Below are 16,762 nucleotides of genomic sequence, written 5' to 3'. Positions count from 1 at the left end.
GCTCTCTCTCCCGTGCCCTACTCTATGCATCCATAAGACACATAGAGCCATGGCTTGGCCTGCCCCCTGCTCTCTCCTGATTGGCTCACCGGCTGTGACTGTCTCAGCTAATGAAGTGAAGGAAACCCAGGACAGCCAAGGCTCCTGTGCACAGTAATGGATCGAGAGGGGGCTCAGATGAGTATTGGGGAGGAAGCAGCACACTGAGGGCTTTTTACCTTCATGCACATCATGCAAAAGGTAAAAAACCTTCAACCTTTACAACCACTTTAAGATAGATCCAGATAGATATATCAATACGACTGCCTGTGTGTTATACAGTATAGACAACACTCCATTTTAATTGTATGCTAAATGAACTGCAGACTCCAGAAACTAGAAAACTCCATATAGAATATGTTTAAATTGTTCTCAAACATTTTCCACTCAAACCCTACATAAATAGCTCTGACAGCTTCCATAAATGTTACTATAAATGTAACTTTAGTGCACATTTCATACTGCAAATAAGTACTATAATATTTGGTTTTAAATCCAAATCTATAATTACACATGCTTTCAAAAACCTATATATTGTTTATTTTAATCATTTTACAAAATGCAAAGTGAGCAAACAAAGGAGCATATTTTATCAAAGCAATATTTGGTGCGACCACCCTTTGGCATCAATCCAGCATCAAATGTTATACTTGCACACTTTATACACTTGCACAAAGTCAGGGATTTTGTACGATTAGAGGTGTATGATTAACCAAATATACCAAGCAGGTGCTAATAATCAACAATTTTATATGTAGGTTTTAACAAAGTCATTAACTAAAACAGAAACAGCTGTGTAGCAGTCTTAAAACTGGGTGAGGAACAGCCAAACTCTGCTACTAAGGTGAGGTTGTGGAAGCCAGTTTCATCTCACAGGTCATTCACTATGGCAAGACTTAGCAGAGCAACAAGACACAAGGTAGTTATACTAAATCAGCAAGGTCTCCCCCAGACATGGATTACAAAGCAGACTGGTGTTTCAAGATGTGCTGTTCAAGCTCTTTTAACCACTTGCCTACCGGGCACTTATACCCCCTTCCTGCGCAGGCCAATTTTCAGCTTTCAGCGTTGTTACAATTTGAATGACATTTGCGCGGTCATGCAACACTGTGCCCATATGAAATTTTTTTAAAATTGTTTTTACACAAATAGAGCTTTCTTTTGGTGGTATTTGCTCGCCACTGGGTGTTTTATTTTTTGCGCTATAAACAAAAAAAGAGCAAAAAGTTTTTCTTTGTTTCTATTATAAAATTTTGCAAACAGGTAATTTTTCTCCTTCACTGATGTGCGTTGATGAGGCTGCACTGATAGGCAGCACTGATGGGCACTGATAGGCAGCACTGATGGGCACTGATAGGCAGCACTGATGAGGTGGTACTGATGAGCTGGCACTGATATGCAACAATGATGGGCACTGATAGTCGGCACTGATAGTTGGCGCTGATGCACTGGCGCTGATATGCAACAATAATGGGCACTGATAGGTGGCACTGCTGGGCACTGACTGTCGGCACTACTGGGCACTCTACTGGGCACTGACTGGTGGCGCTGCTGGGCACTGATGGGTGGCACTGATGGGCAGCACTGATGGGCACTGGTGGGTGGCACTGATGGGCACAGGTGGGTGGCACTGCTGGGCACTGATGAGCACAGCTGGGTGGCATTGCTGGGCACAAGTGGGTGGCACTGCTGGGCACTTGTGGGTGGCACTGGTGGGTGGCACTGCTGGGCACTGATCATCAGTACCCTGGTGATCGGTGCTGATCCGTCCTCTGACATTTGCCGGTTATCGGCAGTATTTTCCTCAAGCTGTGACAGCATGAGGAAAGTGCAGCCGATAACTGGCAACTGCATTTTACGGTGATCTGCTGTGTCATTGGACACGGCTGATCACATGGTAAAAGGCAGCTGTGATATCAGCTGTATCCTGAGGACACAGCGATCACGGAGATCGCTGGGTGTGCGCCCTTGGGGGCACGCAGGAGGGCGTGTTCTGGGAGGAAGTCATATGACGTCTTCCCAAAGCTAGTGTAGCCATCATTCGGCTATCTGCTGTCGGCAAGTGGTTAAAGAAGCACAAAGAAACAGGCAACCCTGAGGACTGCAGTGGTCAGCCAAGTAAACTTAATGCAACAGATGAAAGACACATCATGCTTACTTTAGTTTGACATCAAAAGATGTCCAGCAGTTACATCAGCACAGAACTGGTGGAAACCAGTGGGACCCAGGTACATCTATCTACTGTCCAGAGAAGCCTGGCCAGAAGTGGTCTTCATTGAAGAATTGCAGCCAAAAAGCCATACCTCCGACATGGAAACAAACCTAAGCGACTCAACTATGCATGAAATCATAGGAACTGGGGTGCAGAAAAATGTTTGTAAACATAGGTGAAAGTTAAAATAAAAATGATCGGAAACTGTTTTCATCTTTTAAAGTACAATTAAGGCTCTTGATAGACAAGTGCACGCCGGAAATTTTCGTTTTGGATGCATTCATTTATTGAAGATTTTTGTTTGTCACATTTGTTATGTTGAACTGATTTGTTTTCAGAATTAATTTCATATCTTCTGCATTAATTTTGTATATTCATTGGACCGGGTGGATTAAAAAAATGTTGCAGTTTTTTCAGAAGATTGCTATGTATATTAGTTTTCGGGTTTCGATATTTCAGGTGGATTCGATATTCATATATCAAGACTATTTGGAAGGATTCAATATTTTCAGACAGAACAGAACAAATAATGAAAAATTTGGCAGCCCTGAATTTTTCAAAATACAATTTAAATCACACATTTACTTGAACTGGAATTATCAAACAAATTAGAAAATTGAATTAATTTCCCCATGGACCGAAACTACTATCACATCATGTGATATTATCCAAATGAAACAAATGCATTCATTAATTTAGTTATAATCTTTTTGATTTCTTGACATTCAAAACAATGTCCATTCTGGATCTCTGAAAATCAGATTTTCCTAAAAATCTAAACAAAACGTGCATGTCTACCTCCTGTATTGTTATACTTGTCTGAAAAAGTATCAAATCCAATTTCTATGTACAAGGTATAGGCTTGTACATCAGCATTAACAATTCTGATAGCCTTGCCCCATGCAATATTTTTTCATTCCATTGTTATGCAAGCAGGCATAGCCTGCATGAGAGTGGAAACTGTATTCTAAATGCAGGAGCAGTGCAGCATTGTTGCCACGCCATCACAGGAAGCTGCATTAGGTGGTCTAATTGGCAGGATCTACAGGTATTTGTGAAACATTTCAGGGAGACTAAGAGACAAATAAGTTAAGATGCATTTTTTAATGGTATGCCATAGTTCCACTTTAACTGACCTCAGAAGAACATGTACACAAGAATTTATGGATTATGCAAAGAATACTTGCCAAATGCTTTTTCAAACATATAAACAAAGCTTTTGCTTACATTCAACAATATTGGAGACCTTGTGTTTTTCATTTTCAATTCACCATGAAATTCTGCAGGCTGCTTTATCAGACTCCATTCAAATGCATAAGGCACATCTACAAGTGATACACAAAACGGCAGTTAGCCATAAACAATATTGCCAATATATACAGATAAATGCAGGCAGATCTACATATCAGTTTATGTGTAGGAACTCACTGGCCTGGGGTTCGGGGCTTACAAAGACATCAAGTTGAACTTCTTCAGTTGGCAAATCCGCTTCCATGTTGCCAGCTGTGGTTACTGTGAGTGCTGACACTATCATGTAAATTAAAAAACAAAAACACAAAAATGATTTTAGCATAACGCACTTTGTCATTTGCTTCAAAGACACACTGTTCCTATGTTATTATCAGCAGCAATTTTCTATCAAAATTATATGTCAAATTACCTTTGTTCTGTATATTGTATATCATCATTATGTTGGGTAGTGACGGGCTGAACAACCCCCCCCCCCCCCCGTTTGTTTCACGGTCGAACATTCAAACTTACAAAAAGTTCGACCGAAAACTTTGAACAGGGACAATTTACTGAGCAGTATCTTACTGCATCTAGTATGCAGTAAGATACCACTCAGTTACTAACATACTGCATACGTTAACAGGAAGTATTTCAACTTTGTTAAGAATGAAGATTTCCCATAAACCATTGCAGCCATTTTAGCTTCTAGAAAAGATCTTCTCCATTCTCCTTTGAAACACATATGCTTGTAAGTTATTTCATTGTGATTGTTAAAGTCACATACATAACTAGATAGCATTTCAATGTATTCAGTGTGATTTGTAGGTAGCTGTTTGCAAGAAATGTATTCATTGTATGCGTTTGTAAAAAAACGTGTACAAACATATTGTAACTTCAGATTATGTGATTGTATTGCAGTTTAACAGAACTATTCACAGAAGTAACTTCAGTTTTGGAATGAAACACAACGCTGCTTCTGTCAGTTTTGTTAGCTAGCTGCCGGCTAACCATTAGTAGGACAGCATAACCTGGGTTTATTCATATATTTTCACATTCACATTTCACATTCCACAGAAACTGCCCTACTAAAACTCACTAATGACCTACTGACTGCTAAAACCAACGGCCATTACTCCATACTCATACTCCTTGACCTTTCCGCTGCCTTTGGCACAGTTGACCACCCGCTCCTCCTCAGTAAACTCCACTCCATTGGCCTCCGTGACTCTGCTATCTCCTGGTTCTCCTCTTACCTTTCTCAGCGCACTTTCAGTGTCACATACAACTCCTCCTCCGCTCCGCTTCCTCTTTCTGTTCGGGTACCCCAAGGTTCTGTTCTTGGACCCCTCCTTTTCTCTCTCTATACCTCCTCCCTGGGCCAACTGATAACCTCCCATGGCTTCCAATACCACCTCTATGCTGATGACACCCAGATCTATCTCTCCACTCCCCAGCTCACCCCCTCAATCTCCTCACGTATCACAAATCTACTAAGCGACATATCAGCATGGATGTCACATCACTACCTTAAACTCAATCTTTCAAAAACTGAGATTGTAATATTTCCTCCTCCCCGATCCCCCACTCATGACTTTACCATTAAGATCAACAGCACAACCATTGGTCCTTCCCCTCATGCCAGGGTGCTAGGCGTAATCCTAGACTTTGACCTCTCCTTTGGGCCCCACATCCACTCACTGGCTAAATCCTGCCACCTAAACCTCCGGAACATTTCCAAAATCCGCCCCTTCCTGACCAATGACACCACAAAACAACTCATCCACGCCTTGGTTATATCCCACCTCGATTACTGCAACTCCCTCCTCACTGGTCTACCGTTAGACAGGTTATCCGCCCTTCAGTCTATTATGAATGCGGCTGCTAGACTCAAACACCTTACCAACCGACCAGTGACTTCTGCCCCTCTCTGCCAATCCCTCCACTGGCTTCCAATAACCCAACGTATAAAATTCTAAATACTAACCACAGCTTACAAAGCCATCCACAACACTGCCCCTAGCTACATCACCAACCTCATCCACAGATACCGCCCAAATCGCCCACTCCGCTCCTCCCATTATATCCTCCTCTCTAGCTCCCTCATCACCTCCTTCCACGCTCGCCTCCAGGACTTCTCCAGAGCCTCTCCCATCCTCTGGGACTCCCTACCACAGCATGTCCGGTCACCCCCCACCCTGTCTGCCGTTAGGCGATCTTTGAAAACTCGCTTCTTCAGGGAAGCTTACCCCACCTCCACCTAAGAACTGTACTTGAATCACCTCTGCCAGATCATCCCCCGCAGCTATCACCTTTTGTATCACCTCCCCCTTCCTTTAGATTGTACGCTCCCCGAGCATGGCCCTCCTATTCCTTCTGTGCTGAAATGTATTGTAATTGTACTGTCTCCCTTATATTGTAAAGCGCTGCGCAAACTGTTGGCGCTATATAAATCCTGTATAATAATAATAAATAATAATAATAATTTGATGGGACATCAGCAACTCCAGCTAGACTAAAAGCTGTCAGTCAAAAATGTATTTATGCTTATGGTAAAAACCTAAGGCAAAACTTTTTTTTATTTATTTTGGATAGAATATGGGATGTTTATAACACCTGTCATTTTTTTTTTTGTCTCATTGGAGAAATTTCCCTTCACTGCTTTTCCCATAGCCAAAGCAGGAAGTGACAGGAAATCTCTCAAAAGTAAGGAGATCCCTGATTATTACCAGGGTTACCAAAACTAGTGCTACTATTAGAAGATTTCCCCTCTATTACTGGTCTGTTGATAACCCAAAATTTGTGATTTTCTATCACTTTCACTTTCGTTGATAATGGTATACAGGACAAATAGAGAGGGTAAATCTCCCTAATGGGGCCAATAAAAAAACTGAAAGGTGTTCTAATCCCTCTTCACTCTATCCAAAACTTTGCAAAAAAAAGTTTTGTAAAAGCCTTTGGTTATGCTTTAAGGTTCACTGAACAGGCAGAGAGGCTGAGAGTAGAAGCTCAAACAGCAGAGCACTGAATAATGGCACCCGTGACACTCCATGCATGTATGGATTACTTAATTTTTTTGTGCACTATCAACGCTGCTGCAACTAGCAATTTTCTTTGATTACTTTATTGGTATATGATTTTACTGGTCTCCTACTGCAATTAAAAACTGGTATCTTAAGGGTGAAAAAAAGCATATCTAATAATGTTTCAACAACGCAGTGATTCATTTGGTTCATCTTAAGGCCCTTTTCACAAGGGCTTTCTGATCAGGTTTGCCTGTTTTCAGTATGGACCTGATCAATGGACCTGTTTTTTGTGCAGACCTGAGCAGAAGCTCAATGCAGGTTGTAATGCCTATGAAATGTGTTGGCCTTGGACCCTTTGTTTCTTGGGTTATTTTTACAATAAATCATTTCTCTAAGCCAAAGGAACAGAGTCACAAGAGATTCTGCTTAGAGCAAGATAAAAAATTGAACATGTTTATGGCATCTAGTATGTCACATTAGAAGATAAAAACCTGTTTAAAGATGTCTACTTGCATGAGAAGTTAGAAATCCATAAGTTTAGGGTAGATGAGAAGAAGTTTAGGGTCGATAAGAAGCAAAAGTGTGACTTTTCAGATAATGAATATGGTGGTTGAACGTGACGCTTATCTTCGCGGAACCCTTCTGCTAGCTCCTCCAATGGTGGGTGTGGCGCCTGACCACTATTGCACAGCTTCCAGAAAAATGGTTTCAAATCCTGGAGTCCAGGCAAGACCGGTAGGAAGTCTCCTCTCCCTAGTTGCCAGAGGACGCTCTGACGCTGGGATTTTTGCCAAGGCTATGTGGGCTCATCAACTGGTTGCGCTTAAGGCTTCCCCGTGACCCCCTGGCAGTATGGTTCCAATGGGATTTGTTCCTCCCAGCTTCTAACATAGCTTTAATAGTGTATTAATTCTATGCTGTGTCTATTTCATGCTGTCATGGTCACATTATTATTGGTGTGTGTTATTATGCAGATTGTGATGACTATAAGATATATCCTCCTGTGTGTCGTGTCATAATAAAAGTGGAGGTTTTGACAGTGCAAGAATATTGAAGTTGGATTCTGTTATTGCTTGCAGTACTGGGTGAATGCTATGATGTGCCATGGCAGGTGTTCATTTGGTAGATGGTCTTTCACATGAGTAGAATATGTATTGGTTTAAAAGGTACCTGCATGACTACATGTTGATTGTGTGCATGTATATGACTTGTTTTTAGTTATTGCACCCAGCATTTGTATTACACAGGTCTATGGCAGACTGATTTAAACAGACTTGTGTTTCTTTACAGCCATCTGCCTCCGAATCTGTTCAAAACATTTTGGACCAGAGGTAGCCTGATGTAAACAGACACAAGAATGTTTACATTCAGCTGCCCATATGGCCATCATGAATACACACACCACTGTCTGCTGTCAAAACGCAGATAAAAACTGGACAGGCAGAGATGTTGCAGAACTGACACCTGTCCCGTTGTGCTCCAATTCAGCATTCTGAATCTGCTCGTGGGTCATCTGCTGAATGGAGCGGAGCATCCTTTGTGAAAGGACTGTTTAGAAATTAGGGATCCTGTTTATTGTGAATGAACATATTTCCATCTGATATGCAAGTCCAAGCTGCATTGCATATCAGGTAAAAAAAAAAAAAAAAAAAATCACATGGAGCCGCATTTGAACTCTGCTCAATCAGAAAAAAATACAAATTCCTCAAAATTTTTCAACCTGCCAGATCATTTTAGAAAACAATACAATTCTCTCAAAGGACTATCTATTCTATGCATAGTTCAGCTGGAATTACTTGTATTCTGCACCACCTTTCATTGTATTCAATAGGCTTAAAGCGCAGCTTCAGCCAAAATACTGTAAATTTTTCATTTTGGATAGAGCATGGAAGGAATAGTTTCTCTGCCACAGGAAGCCTATTTGGCCAGCAGTATGGAAGATTTCAGTAGGAGGCTGTGAACATTGCTGCAGGCTGCAACTGTCGTAGTCAGGTATAGTTTGGGGAGGGAATTTCTGGCACTTTTTATCAGCGGGCTACATATTCAGTCTTGCAGTTTTTCAGTAATTGTAAACCTGCATGGGAAATATTGGTTACTATGGGAAATATTGGTTGCTGTCCTCATTGTATCTACTTACTTGGAAATTGGGCAGCGGAGGTAGGCAATGCATTGATAGTAATGGATGGATTCGATGGCATAGCAGTGGCTGTGTTTTCTGCAACCTCCTGGTGCTCTGGTACTAACTGCTCAGCTGAATGGTTTTCATTCCTCTCTGTAACATCAGCAAAGACTTTGTCCAGAATAGCAGAATTGGGGGTAAGTGTTGGAAGCTAAAAAGCATGATTTAAATAAAGATGATCAAGATATAAGATGGACACTGTAAATATTTTACGCCATACATACATACATAGAGTTTAAAAGGCCCTTTATCAGAAAATATGGTAACTGCAATTGCTGATTTGTTTTGAAAGGTGCATGCTCTTACACAAGGTGAAACTCCTACACAATTTCTTCCACAATGAAACAGGATTTATCAACTTCTTTCACACCAGAAGAGGTCCAGAAAATATTACTCCTTACCATGAAATCATCAATCTGCACCAAAGTACAGGAGTCTAACTATAAAATTATTTCCCATTGGTACAGGAGCCTCTCTAAAATACTTAACATCACCACATCTGTCTCCAACTGGTGCTGGAGATAGAAGACAGAAGAAGGAACACTCCCCCACAACTTCTGGTCTTGCCATAAATCTAGTGATTTTTGCCATAATGTCAGGCAAATTCTCCAGCAATTTACCGATTACCATATTTCTTTTGAAACATCCTTTTTTCTCTCAAACAAGAACTGGATGTCCACTAAAATATAGCAGAAATCATTCTAAAGACACCTCCTGAATGCAGTCAAGGCTTGTACCTCCTCCATGCATTCAGATGTGGCTCACTCCCAAATAAAACAATTTAGGTGTGTTCAATAAAACATGGCACTACAGGATCTGATTTCTCTACTCTCAGGGAAGCAAATGTATTAACAGGAAATATCTGCACCATTTTTCTTCATTATCATACATTTATTCCTTCCCCCTCACCACTTTTTAATTTTTTTTTTCTCTCTCCCTACCTCAGCGTTTCTGCGCCTTACCTGTGGATTCCCATTTTCATGTTCCACATCCTTTTATACCTCCATATCCCTCCCTTGGTGGTTCTCTAACTGCTTTCCTCCTCTCTCCTTTTCCCCTTACTCTGCTTTTCTAATGAATAGATATCAATCATCATCCTTCCAGTCCCAACTTACCAATACACCTTCACCTTAGTCTTTACTTATGGTACCTCTTTTCCTATATTCTTACCACATTACCTATGGTCCGCTTAACCTCCTTGTCACGGTACAGGGGCCCTGCCAATTATTAATTTGGCTTAATCCTCTTATTAATTCCTTGTACCAAACATCCCCAGATTCAATTACAGTATGTCCTCCGTGTCCTCCTGCCAAATGGCCCAAATTCAATTACTGTAGTTTCCTCCTCCCTGCCAGCTTGCTACATGTCCTCAAATTGCATTAACCAATTCCCTCCACCAGGTCCTTTTGATGTCTCCAGGGGCCCAGTGTCATCCTGGCCCCCCTCCCTGTGTCCCCTGTCTCCAAACCTGTTTTTCTCCCTGTTACCAATTGACCCCCCTCCACCTCTCATCCTGCTGCATCCCCCTGCCACTATCTTTTCCTCCTCCGGCGCGGCCGGAGAGGGTAGCGAGGTTCATATCGTGTCTGCAGGAAAGGGCCAAGGAGCTGTCCCTTACCTGGAGGGGCCTAGCCAAAGACGATCTGGTCACAGCCATTGCAGAAGCTGCTCTCCAACACGCCCCAGCAAGGGAGGAGAGCAGACCAACCCCAGCCTCCCCAGCATGCAAGGGCCCAAAAGCCCCTGGCTTACTTGGGTGGAGAAAGAGATGGCCCTCCTGGGGCCAGATGCCACAGTAGAGGACAAGTGAGAGGCTATCCGGAGGGCACACGAAAGAGAAAGCCAAGGGAGCCACTGTGAACTAAGCTGTCCTTCCAGCCCCAGGACTGTGGGTTACCCCCCTCCCCGGGTCAGCCGCAAGGACTTTAAACCCTTCAATGAAGCCACCGGGGATGTGGAGGGGTTCTTTCAGGACTTTGAGCAGCAGTGCTAGGTCATGGAGGTGCCAAGCAAGGATTGGATACGGCACCTCGTGGGTCTACTGGAAAGGGGGTGCGGCCGCAGCCTACCGCACTCTGGATTACTTGGACAGCCGAGATTACACCCGGGTCAAACAGACTGTGTTGGAGTATTACACGGTGACACCAGAAGCGCACCAGGTAAGACCAGGTACCTGTGTCTTACTTTCTATCCCTGGGAGACCAGGCACCCTGTCGTATCCGTGGGCATATGCTTTTCCCTGTTTTACTTGAACTGTTCCTGTGTTGACCCCCCTACTCCCCCTGTTGGATTACAATCTGCTACAGAGACTTGTTCTTTGCCCCCCGTACTGGACTACAAGTGTTTTAGCCCCTCCTGGCTGTTCCCCTACCGGCGAGTTTCACCCTCCCTGCATACCCCCTATTGAGTGACTGTCATCTTTTTGTCTCAATAAAGCTTTGTGCGTTTGCCATCTATTCTGTGTGCTCTGTCCTGCCTACACTCCGTCACACTCCTGTTTTACCCACTGAAGCTGTAAAAGAGCTTCTCAATCAGTGGAAATTATCTATACCTATATTTTGTAATAAGACCGACTACAAATGTGATATGAAGTTGGATTTTTAAATTCCACTTGCTACGTGCCCTGCCTCATCTTTTGTAATACTGTAATATTTTATTAAAACCAATATCTCTGCACAATCCCAACTCTAACAATCACTCCCACACCCTGAAAGAAAAGTAAACAACTTTGACCCTTGAAAGTCAACATAAATAATAAAGAAATTTTCTTTGTGAATATATCTATCCCAATCTAAACAAAATATACACTAAATAAATTCATAAAATATACAAAAAATAAATATAAATAATGAATAATAAGTGTCCCAAAAACATAAATGTCCCAAACAATGAATGTCCAAAAATTGTCTCTATTTAACAATGCCTTTTCCACCTCCAAAACAAATAGTGTCCTTCTTTAATTAATCCAACGTAACGTTTCCAAATTCTTCATGTACCTCAAAAAATATAAACTTATGATAGTGTATTATCTTTTACATAAATCAACAAAGTGCCGCAAATCGTGTATCATGCAAACTGCATATCATGTGCACTCACACGTGGGGAAAAAAAAAACGTAATTAATAAATAAATACAAATACAATAAAAATCCAAACCAACACCTTAATAAAGATGCACACGTGAATAAACTCCAAACTTTTTTTTTGTGAAAAAGTCCAGGAAGTGACGAAACGCGTCGGTACACGTGACGTCTGACGCACTCACGCAGAACCGGAATTAAAGGAAGACACTATTTGTTTTGGAGGTGGAAAAGACATTGTTAAATAAAGACAATTTTTGGACATTCATTGTTTGGGACATTTATGTTTTTTGGGACACTTATTATTCATTATTTATAGTTATTTTATGTATATTTTATGAATTTATTTAGTGTATTTTTTGTTTAGATTGGGATAGATATATTCACAAAGAAAAGTTCTTTATTATTTATTATTATGTAATATTTTATTGTTGTATTCTGAAAAAAATTCCATTGTCTGTAAGCTTGCAAATATATTGTGAATTTGAAAAAAAAGAAAATACCTTACCTCCTCATTGGTTCCCCTTTCTCTTGGTAAGGCTGTCTCTGCTTTTGCTATTGCAGTGGTTAGTTGGTCTCCAAATAATGTTTCAGAAACATTGCCCAACACAACATTACTAACTATGGAATCTTCTTTTGAATGCTCTGCATCATCATCATTACGTCTGCCAACCTCAACAGCAGTGGTGTTCTTAGTTGTATGAGGCATAAGCCAACTTCTGTAGTCCAAATCGGGCTTTGATTTGTCACCTTCTTTTAGGTTTGGATGGAGAAGATCCAGCTGAGGAGCACCATAATCATCTGTGTAGTCAGCCAAATCCTCCAGGCTGGGGTTCTTGATTAAGGAGGACAGATCCTTAAGACTGGCCATATCCTCCTCTGGATCACTTTGATCTCCAAGCAAATATTTTCCATTAGGCACAAGATTTGGTAAGGAAATATATCTCCGAGAAGGCCTAAGAACAAATGTTAAGTATGATGGCATGCGCTCAAATTTTTGGGGTTCACAGCTCTCTTTATGTTGGCAGTCCAAAATATAACACTGTCTGCCCAATAACCAGGCAAGGTCACAGCCTGAGTAGTTGCAACAGGCAATAGCACACTCTGTCATAGTCCTGGCATTTGGAACTCTAATGAGGTGCTTATTTTGTAAATTAACAGCTGCATTGACAAAGGAGGCACCCTCTCGACACTGGTCACATATATATCCTGGAGGATGTGAAAAAAAAGTGTTATATAATACATTTGCCTAATTTTTATTTTTATTTTTTTTTACATGTTTTACATGTTTATTGGATTTTACAGATGTAACAAAAGTGTCTCCAGTCATTACAGTTGTACAGTTAGCTAAATCAGTGTAAGTTATAGGGAGAACCATTTAAATCTCACAATAGTAATACAATCACAATATAGTATTTAAGGAGAAACAGCATAGCATCAATGTAATTAACCCTGGTAATTAATCCTTTTAATTGTAGATGTGATTTGTTACCAGTAATGATGCAAATTGGAACATCTCCAAAACATATACATATTAAAAGTAATATTAAAAGTCAGGTAAACAAAACAAACAAATATGTCATACCAACCTGCTCTGTGCAGTGGTTTTGCGCAGAGCAGCCCCAATCCTTCTCTTCTTGCATTCCTCGTTGGTGCTCCTGGCACGGCACCTCCCTCCTGTCAAGTGCCCCCAGAGCAAGCAGCTTGCTATGGGGCACCCAAGCAGGCTTGCTCCCGAGCCACTGCTTTGCATGTCCATATACACATAGAGCTGTGGCTCAGCCCTGCCCCTCTCTCTCCTTATTGGCTCAGTGGCTCCCGCTGCTGTCTCAGAGAATGAGGAGGATTGCAATGGGGCTCAGGTAAGTATTAAGGGGGTTTAGGGGGCTGCAGCACACAGAAGGTTTTTTACCTTCATGCATAGAATGCAAGAAGGTAAAAAACCTTGATCCTTTACATCCACTTTTTTGTGTCTTCCTTCCAATTGCACCTTGGGCATGTTTGGTAAAATCTCCAACTGTAGCTAAATAACTTCCAAGGAGTATATGTGTGCCTAATAATAGATAATTGAGTGAATTGTGGTGTGTTAAATGAGGAAACCTGTGAGAATCAATGCTTTGTCTCAGTGTACCTCTGCTATCTGCCCTGCATCCTCTTTCCATCCCTCTTTAGACCTCATGCACACTGAACACCTTTTCTCCTGGAAGGAGAGAAGCTGATAAAAAATTGCGCCTAAAACCACCATTTCTGCTTGTGTTTAAGCATTTGAATGTTAATGGATTCCATTGATCAGAATATTAATTTGTTCCAGAAAAAGGCGACAAAAATAATTTATTCTGGTTATTGGGATGGAAGAAAGCTAAAGTGCTAAACAAGTCTGGTATTTAAAGTAGAACTTTAGTCATTAAATTAAATTCTGCTAGATCCATTCAGATTAACCCCTGCAAGAATGCAGCCAGAGAGAAGGAGAAATGATTGTTTTTACAGCCTTTATAGGTGTAAAAGCAATCAGTGTAAAAAAAAAAATCTTCATCACCCCCCACAAGTAGTACAGTGTCACTATGGTGACACTGTACTGCTAGGGTGACAGTATGTTAACAAAACATAAATAACAATATAAAAAATTAAATAAAAATAAAAATTTTTGAAAAATTATCATTTTTGGTTATAAACTTTTTTTTTTACTAAAAAGATAACTGAATACATTTTGGCCAAAATTTATGAAGAAAGATTATTTATTTGCAAAATTTTATGAGAAAAAAACTTTAAAACTTTTTGGACATTTTCATTTATATAGCAAAAAAAAACAAATCCAAGTGGTGAATAAATACCACCAAAATAAAGTTTTATCTGTCTCAAAAAAATGCTAAAAAATTCATATGGGCACAGTGTTGTATGACCGCGCAATTGTCATTCAAAGTGTGACAGCGCTGAAAGCTGAAAATTGGCCTGGACAAGAAGGGGATAAAAGTGCCCAGACATGAAGTGGCTAAAATCCAATAATACCATGTCTCAGCCTGCTCTGCACATGCTCAGTTGCTCTTTATTTTTAGGCACTATGCCAAACTTTTAGAGGCCAATCTGCTGACAGCCGAAAGATTTAATGCTGCTCAGAACTCTAGGCTTCAGCAAAATGGCAAGAAGAAACAGGAACAATGCTGGAGGCAAATTGCAGCACACACTAATTTTGGTAGCGTAATTATTAGTGCGGAATGTATGTTTCTTGCTAAAGAACATTATTTTTTTATGGAGCTGTTATGGGTAAAGTGCATTTAGATGCTTTTACATGCGTTTAGGCACGTAAAGCATTTTTTCTGCCCAAAAGCTCCTCTCCTGAATACGCTGGTGATGTTTTTTTTCCCCTGTAAACACTCTCCTTCTATGTCTGTAAACATTTATGTCTGTATGGACACATAGGCAAACACAGGGGTGTGTTTATAGGCAGAAAAAAAAACATCAAACGCTTGTAAAAGCAGTGTTTCTTAAGCCCAGTGTGCATGAATGCTAACGCACTAATGATGCTGGAGTGGTCCTCCTGCTTATCAGAGCAGTATAAACTTTTAAAAATACTAACATTTATAGGTAAAGTTGATCCAGGGAATATCTGATTGCCTCTCGGGGGATCAGGAAGGAATTTTTTTCCCCTGCAAATTAGATCGTGCTTCGCTGGGGTTTTTTTTTCCTTCCTCTGGATCAACTGTGGGTATAGGATTTTTTTTTTTAACAATGGTTGAACTGGATGGACGTTTGTCTTTTTTCAGCCAGACTAACTATGTACTATGTAACCTTCAGTAGAGTGGGGTATAGCAATAAGGGGTAAAAGATCTATTTCACTATATGCCAATGGGCGTACGCATTCCTGTGTTTTAATAGAATGTCTAAGTTTTAAATAGCAGTAGAATTTCTCCCTTGTTCCCAAGAATTCCTCTGTCAAATGTTGGAAAATTTTTAGGAGATGTTATCATAAAATATTTGATACACATTCTGCTCCACCTCTTTTCAAACCTTTACCTCTGTGCTAATCGCAAGATTAGCAAAGGTTGGAATTTCCCAATAATGGTGTATATAGGTTGTAACCAGTATAGTTCAGAGTATCTTTCATTTTAGCCCATGCTTTAAGCATCACGTTTAGCATACGAAGTGGTGTGGGAGAGCAACCCACATTCATAGAGATTAATACTTTTTTATTAATAAGTTTTCCTGCCAGTAGTTAAAATCAAGGATTTTACTTGGTTATCCTTATTACAATAGTCTTCTTGTGTAACAATTTGTTGGAGCTTAGCTGCCAAGAAGTAGAGCCAGGGGTTCACCATGGTCTGGTGGGTACTGAAGCGTGGGAAGTTTTATTCTAGGACCAATTTTCTTTCCTACTTTTAAAACTTGTTTTATAGTAATATTGGTACATACTGATTTAAGAAAATTCTCAGCAAGCATTATAGGCTAGGTTTATTTTGGGCTAGGTCAGCATATCATTATTTATTTTGTTTTTACATTACCTTATTTTACATACCACATTTTAATTAATAAGTATGTTTTCACATAGGCTATGTTTACATGTATGGCAGTCTCTTCCACAGTGGATCACTTTTCAGGCCATAAAGCAGCTGCTTACAGGCATTCAGGAGGTTCTTGAATGCCTGTTTTTGGGGGGTTTTCTGCCAAGCAAGAATTTTGAATGGTCAAACATGTCAAACATTACATTTTAAGTCACATTACATTTTCTTAAAACAATGAACACAATTATATTGCTAGAGGTGGTTGGGTGTTTTTTGAGTGTTCAGTATGTAGAATTTAATATTATTGGAGATTAACTTTCTGTAATTGGGGCATAGAAGCAAAAACAAAAATAGAGGCTTGCTTTGTTTAATTATTTAATATGAAAAAATAGTCAATTACCAAATTTGTCTTTTTTTTTTACGCATGTGACTTGAACATTTTTTTTTGCAAAGAATTATCATGAGATAAAATACGACAACTGCAGCTATTGCAAACACCTTGAG

General features: G+C 40.3%; 1 protein-coding gene across 2 annotated transcripts in view; it reads right to left on the bottom strand.

Moving 5' to 3' along the window:
- The window catches only part of KIAA0319 (KIAA0319 ortholog), an 89,272-nt gene that overhangs the window by 55,023 nt on the left and 17,487 nt on the right, over positions 1–16,762 (bottom strand). For both annotated transcript variants that reach the window (XM_089682244.1, XM_089682245.1), the window contains exons 3-6: positions 12,271–12,971; positions 8,642–8,834; positions 3,680–3,778; positions 3,479–3,576 (exon numbers count right to left, since the gene is read on the bottom strand). In XM_089682244.1, the coding sequence (XP_089538370.1) occupies positions 3,479–3,576; positions 3,680–3,778; positions 8,642–8,834; positions 12,271–12,971 (1,091 nt within the window). The remainder of the gene's footprint in view (positions 1–3,478; positions 3,577–3,679; positions 3,779–8,641; positions 8,835–12,270; positions 12,972–16,762) is intronic.

Source organism: Staurois parvus, unplaced genomic scaffold (assembly GCF_062004578.1).
Source record: "Staurois parvus isolate SC_StPar_1 unplaced genomic scaffold, SC_StPar_1.0 ptg000287l, whole genome shotgun sequence".
In the NCBI taxonomy this organism is placed as follows: domain Eukaryota; kingdom Metazoa; phylum Chordata; class Amphibia; order Anura; family Ranidae; genus Staurois; species Staurois parvus.
The sequence above is the reverse complement of the archived record's forward strand: the minus strand, read 5'-3'. Positions and strand labels throughout refer to the sequence as shown.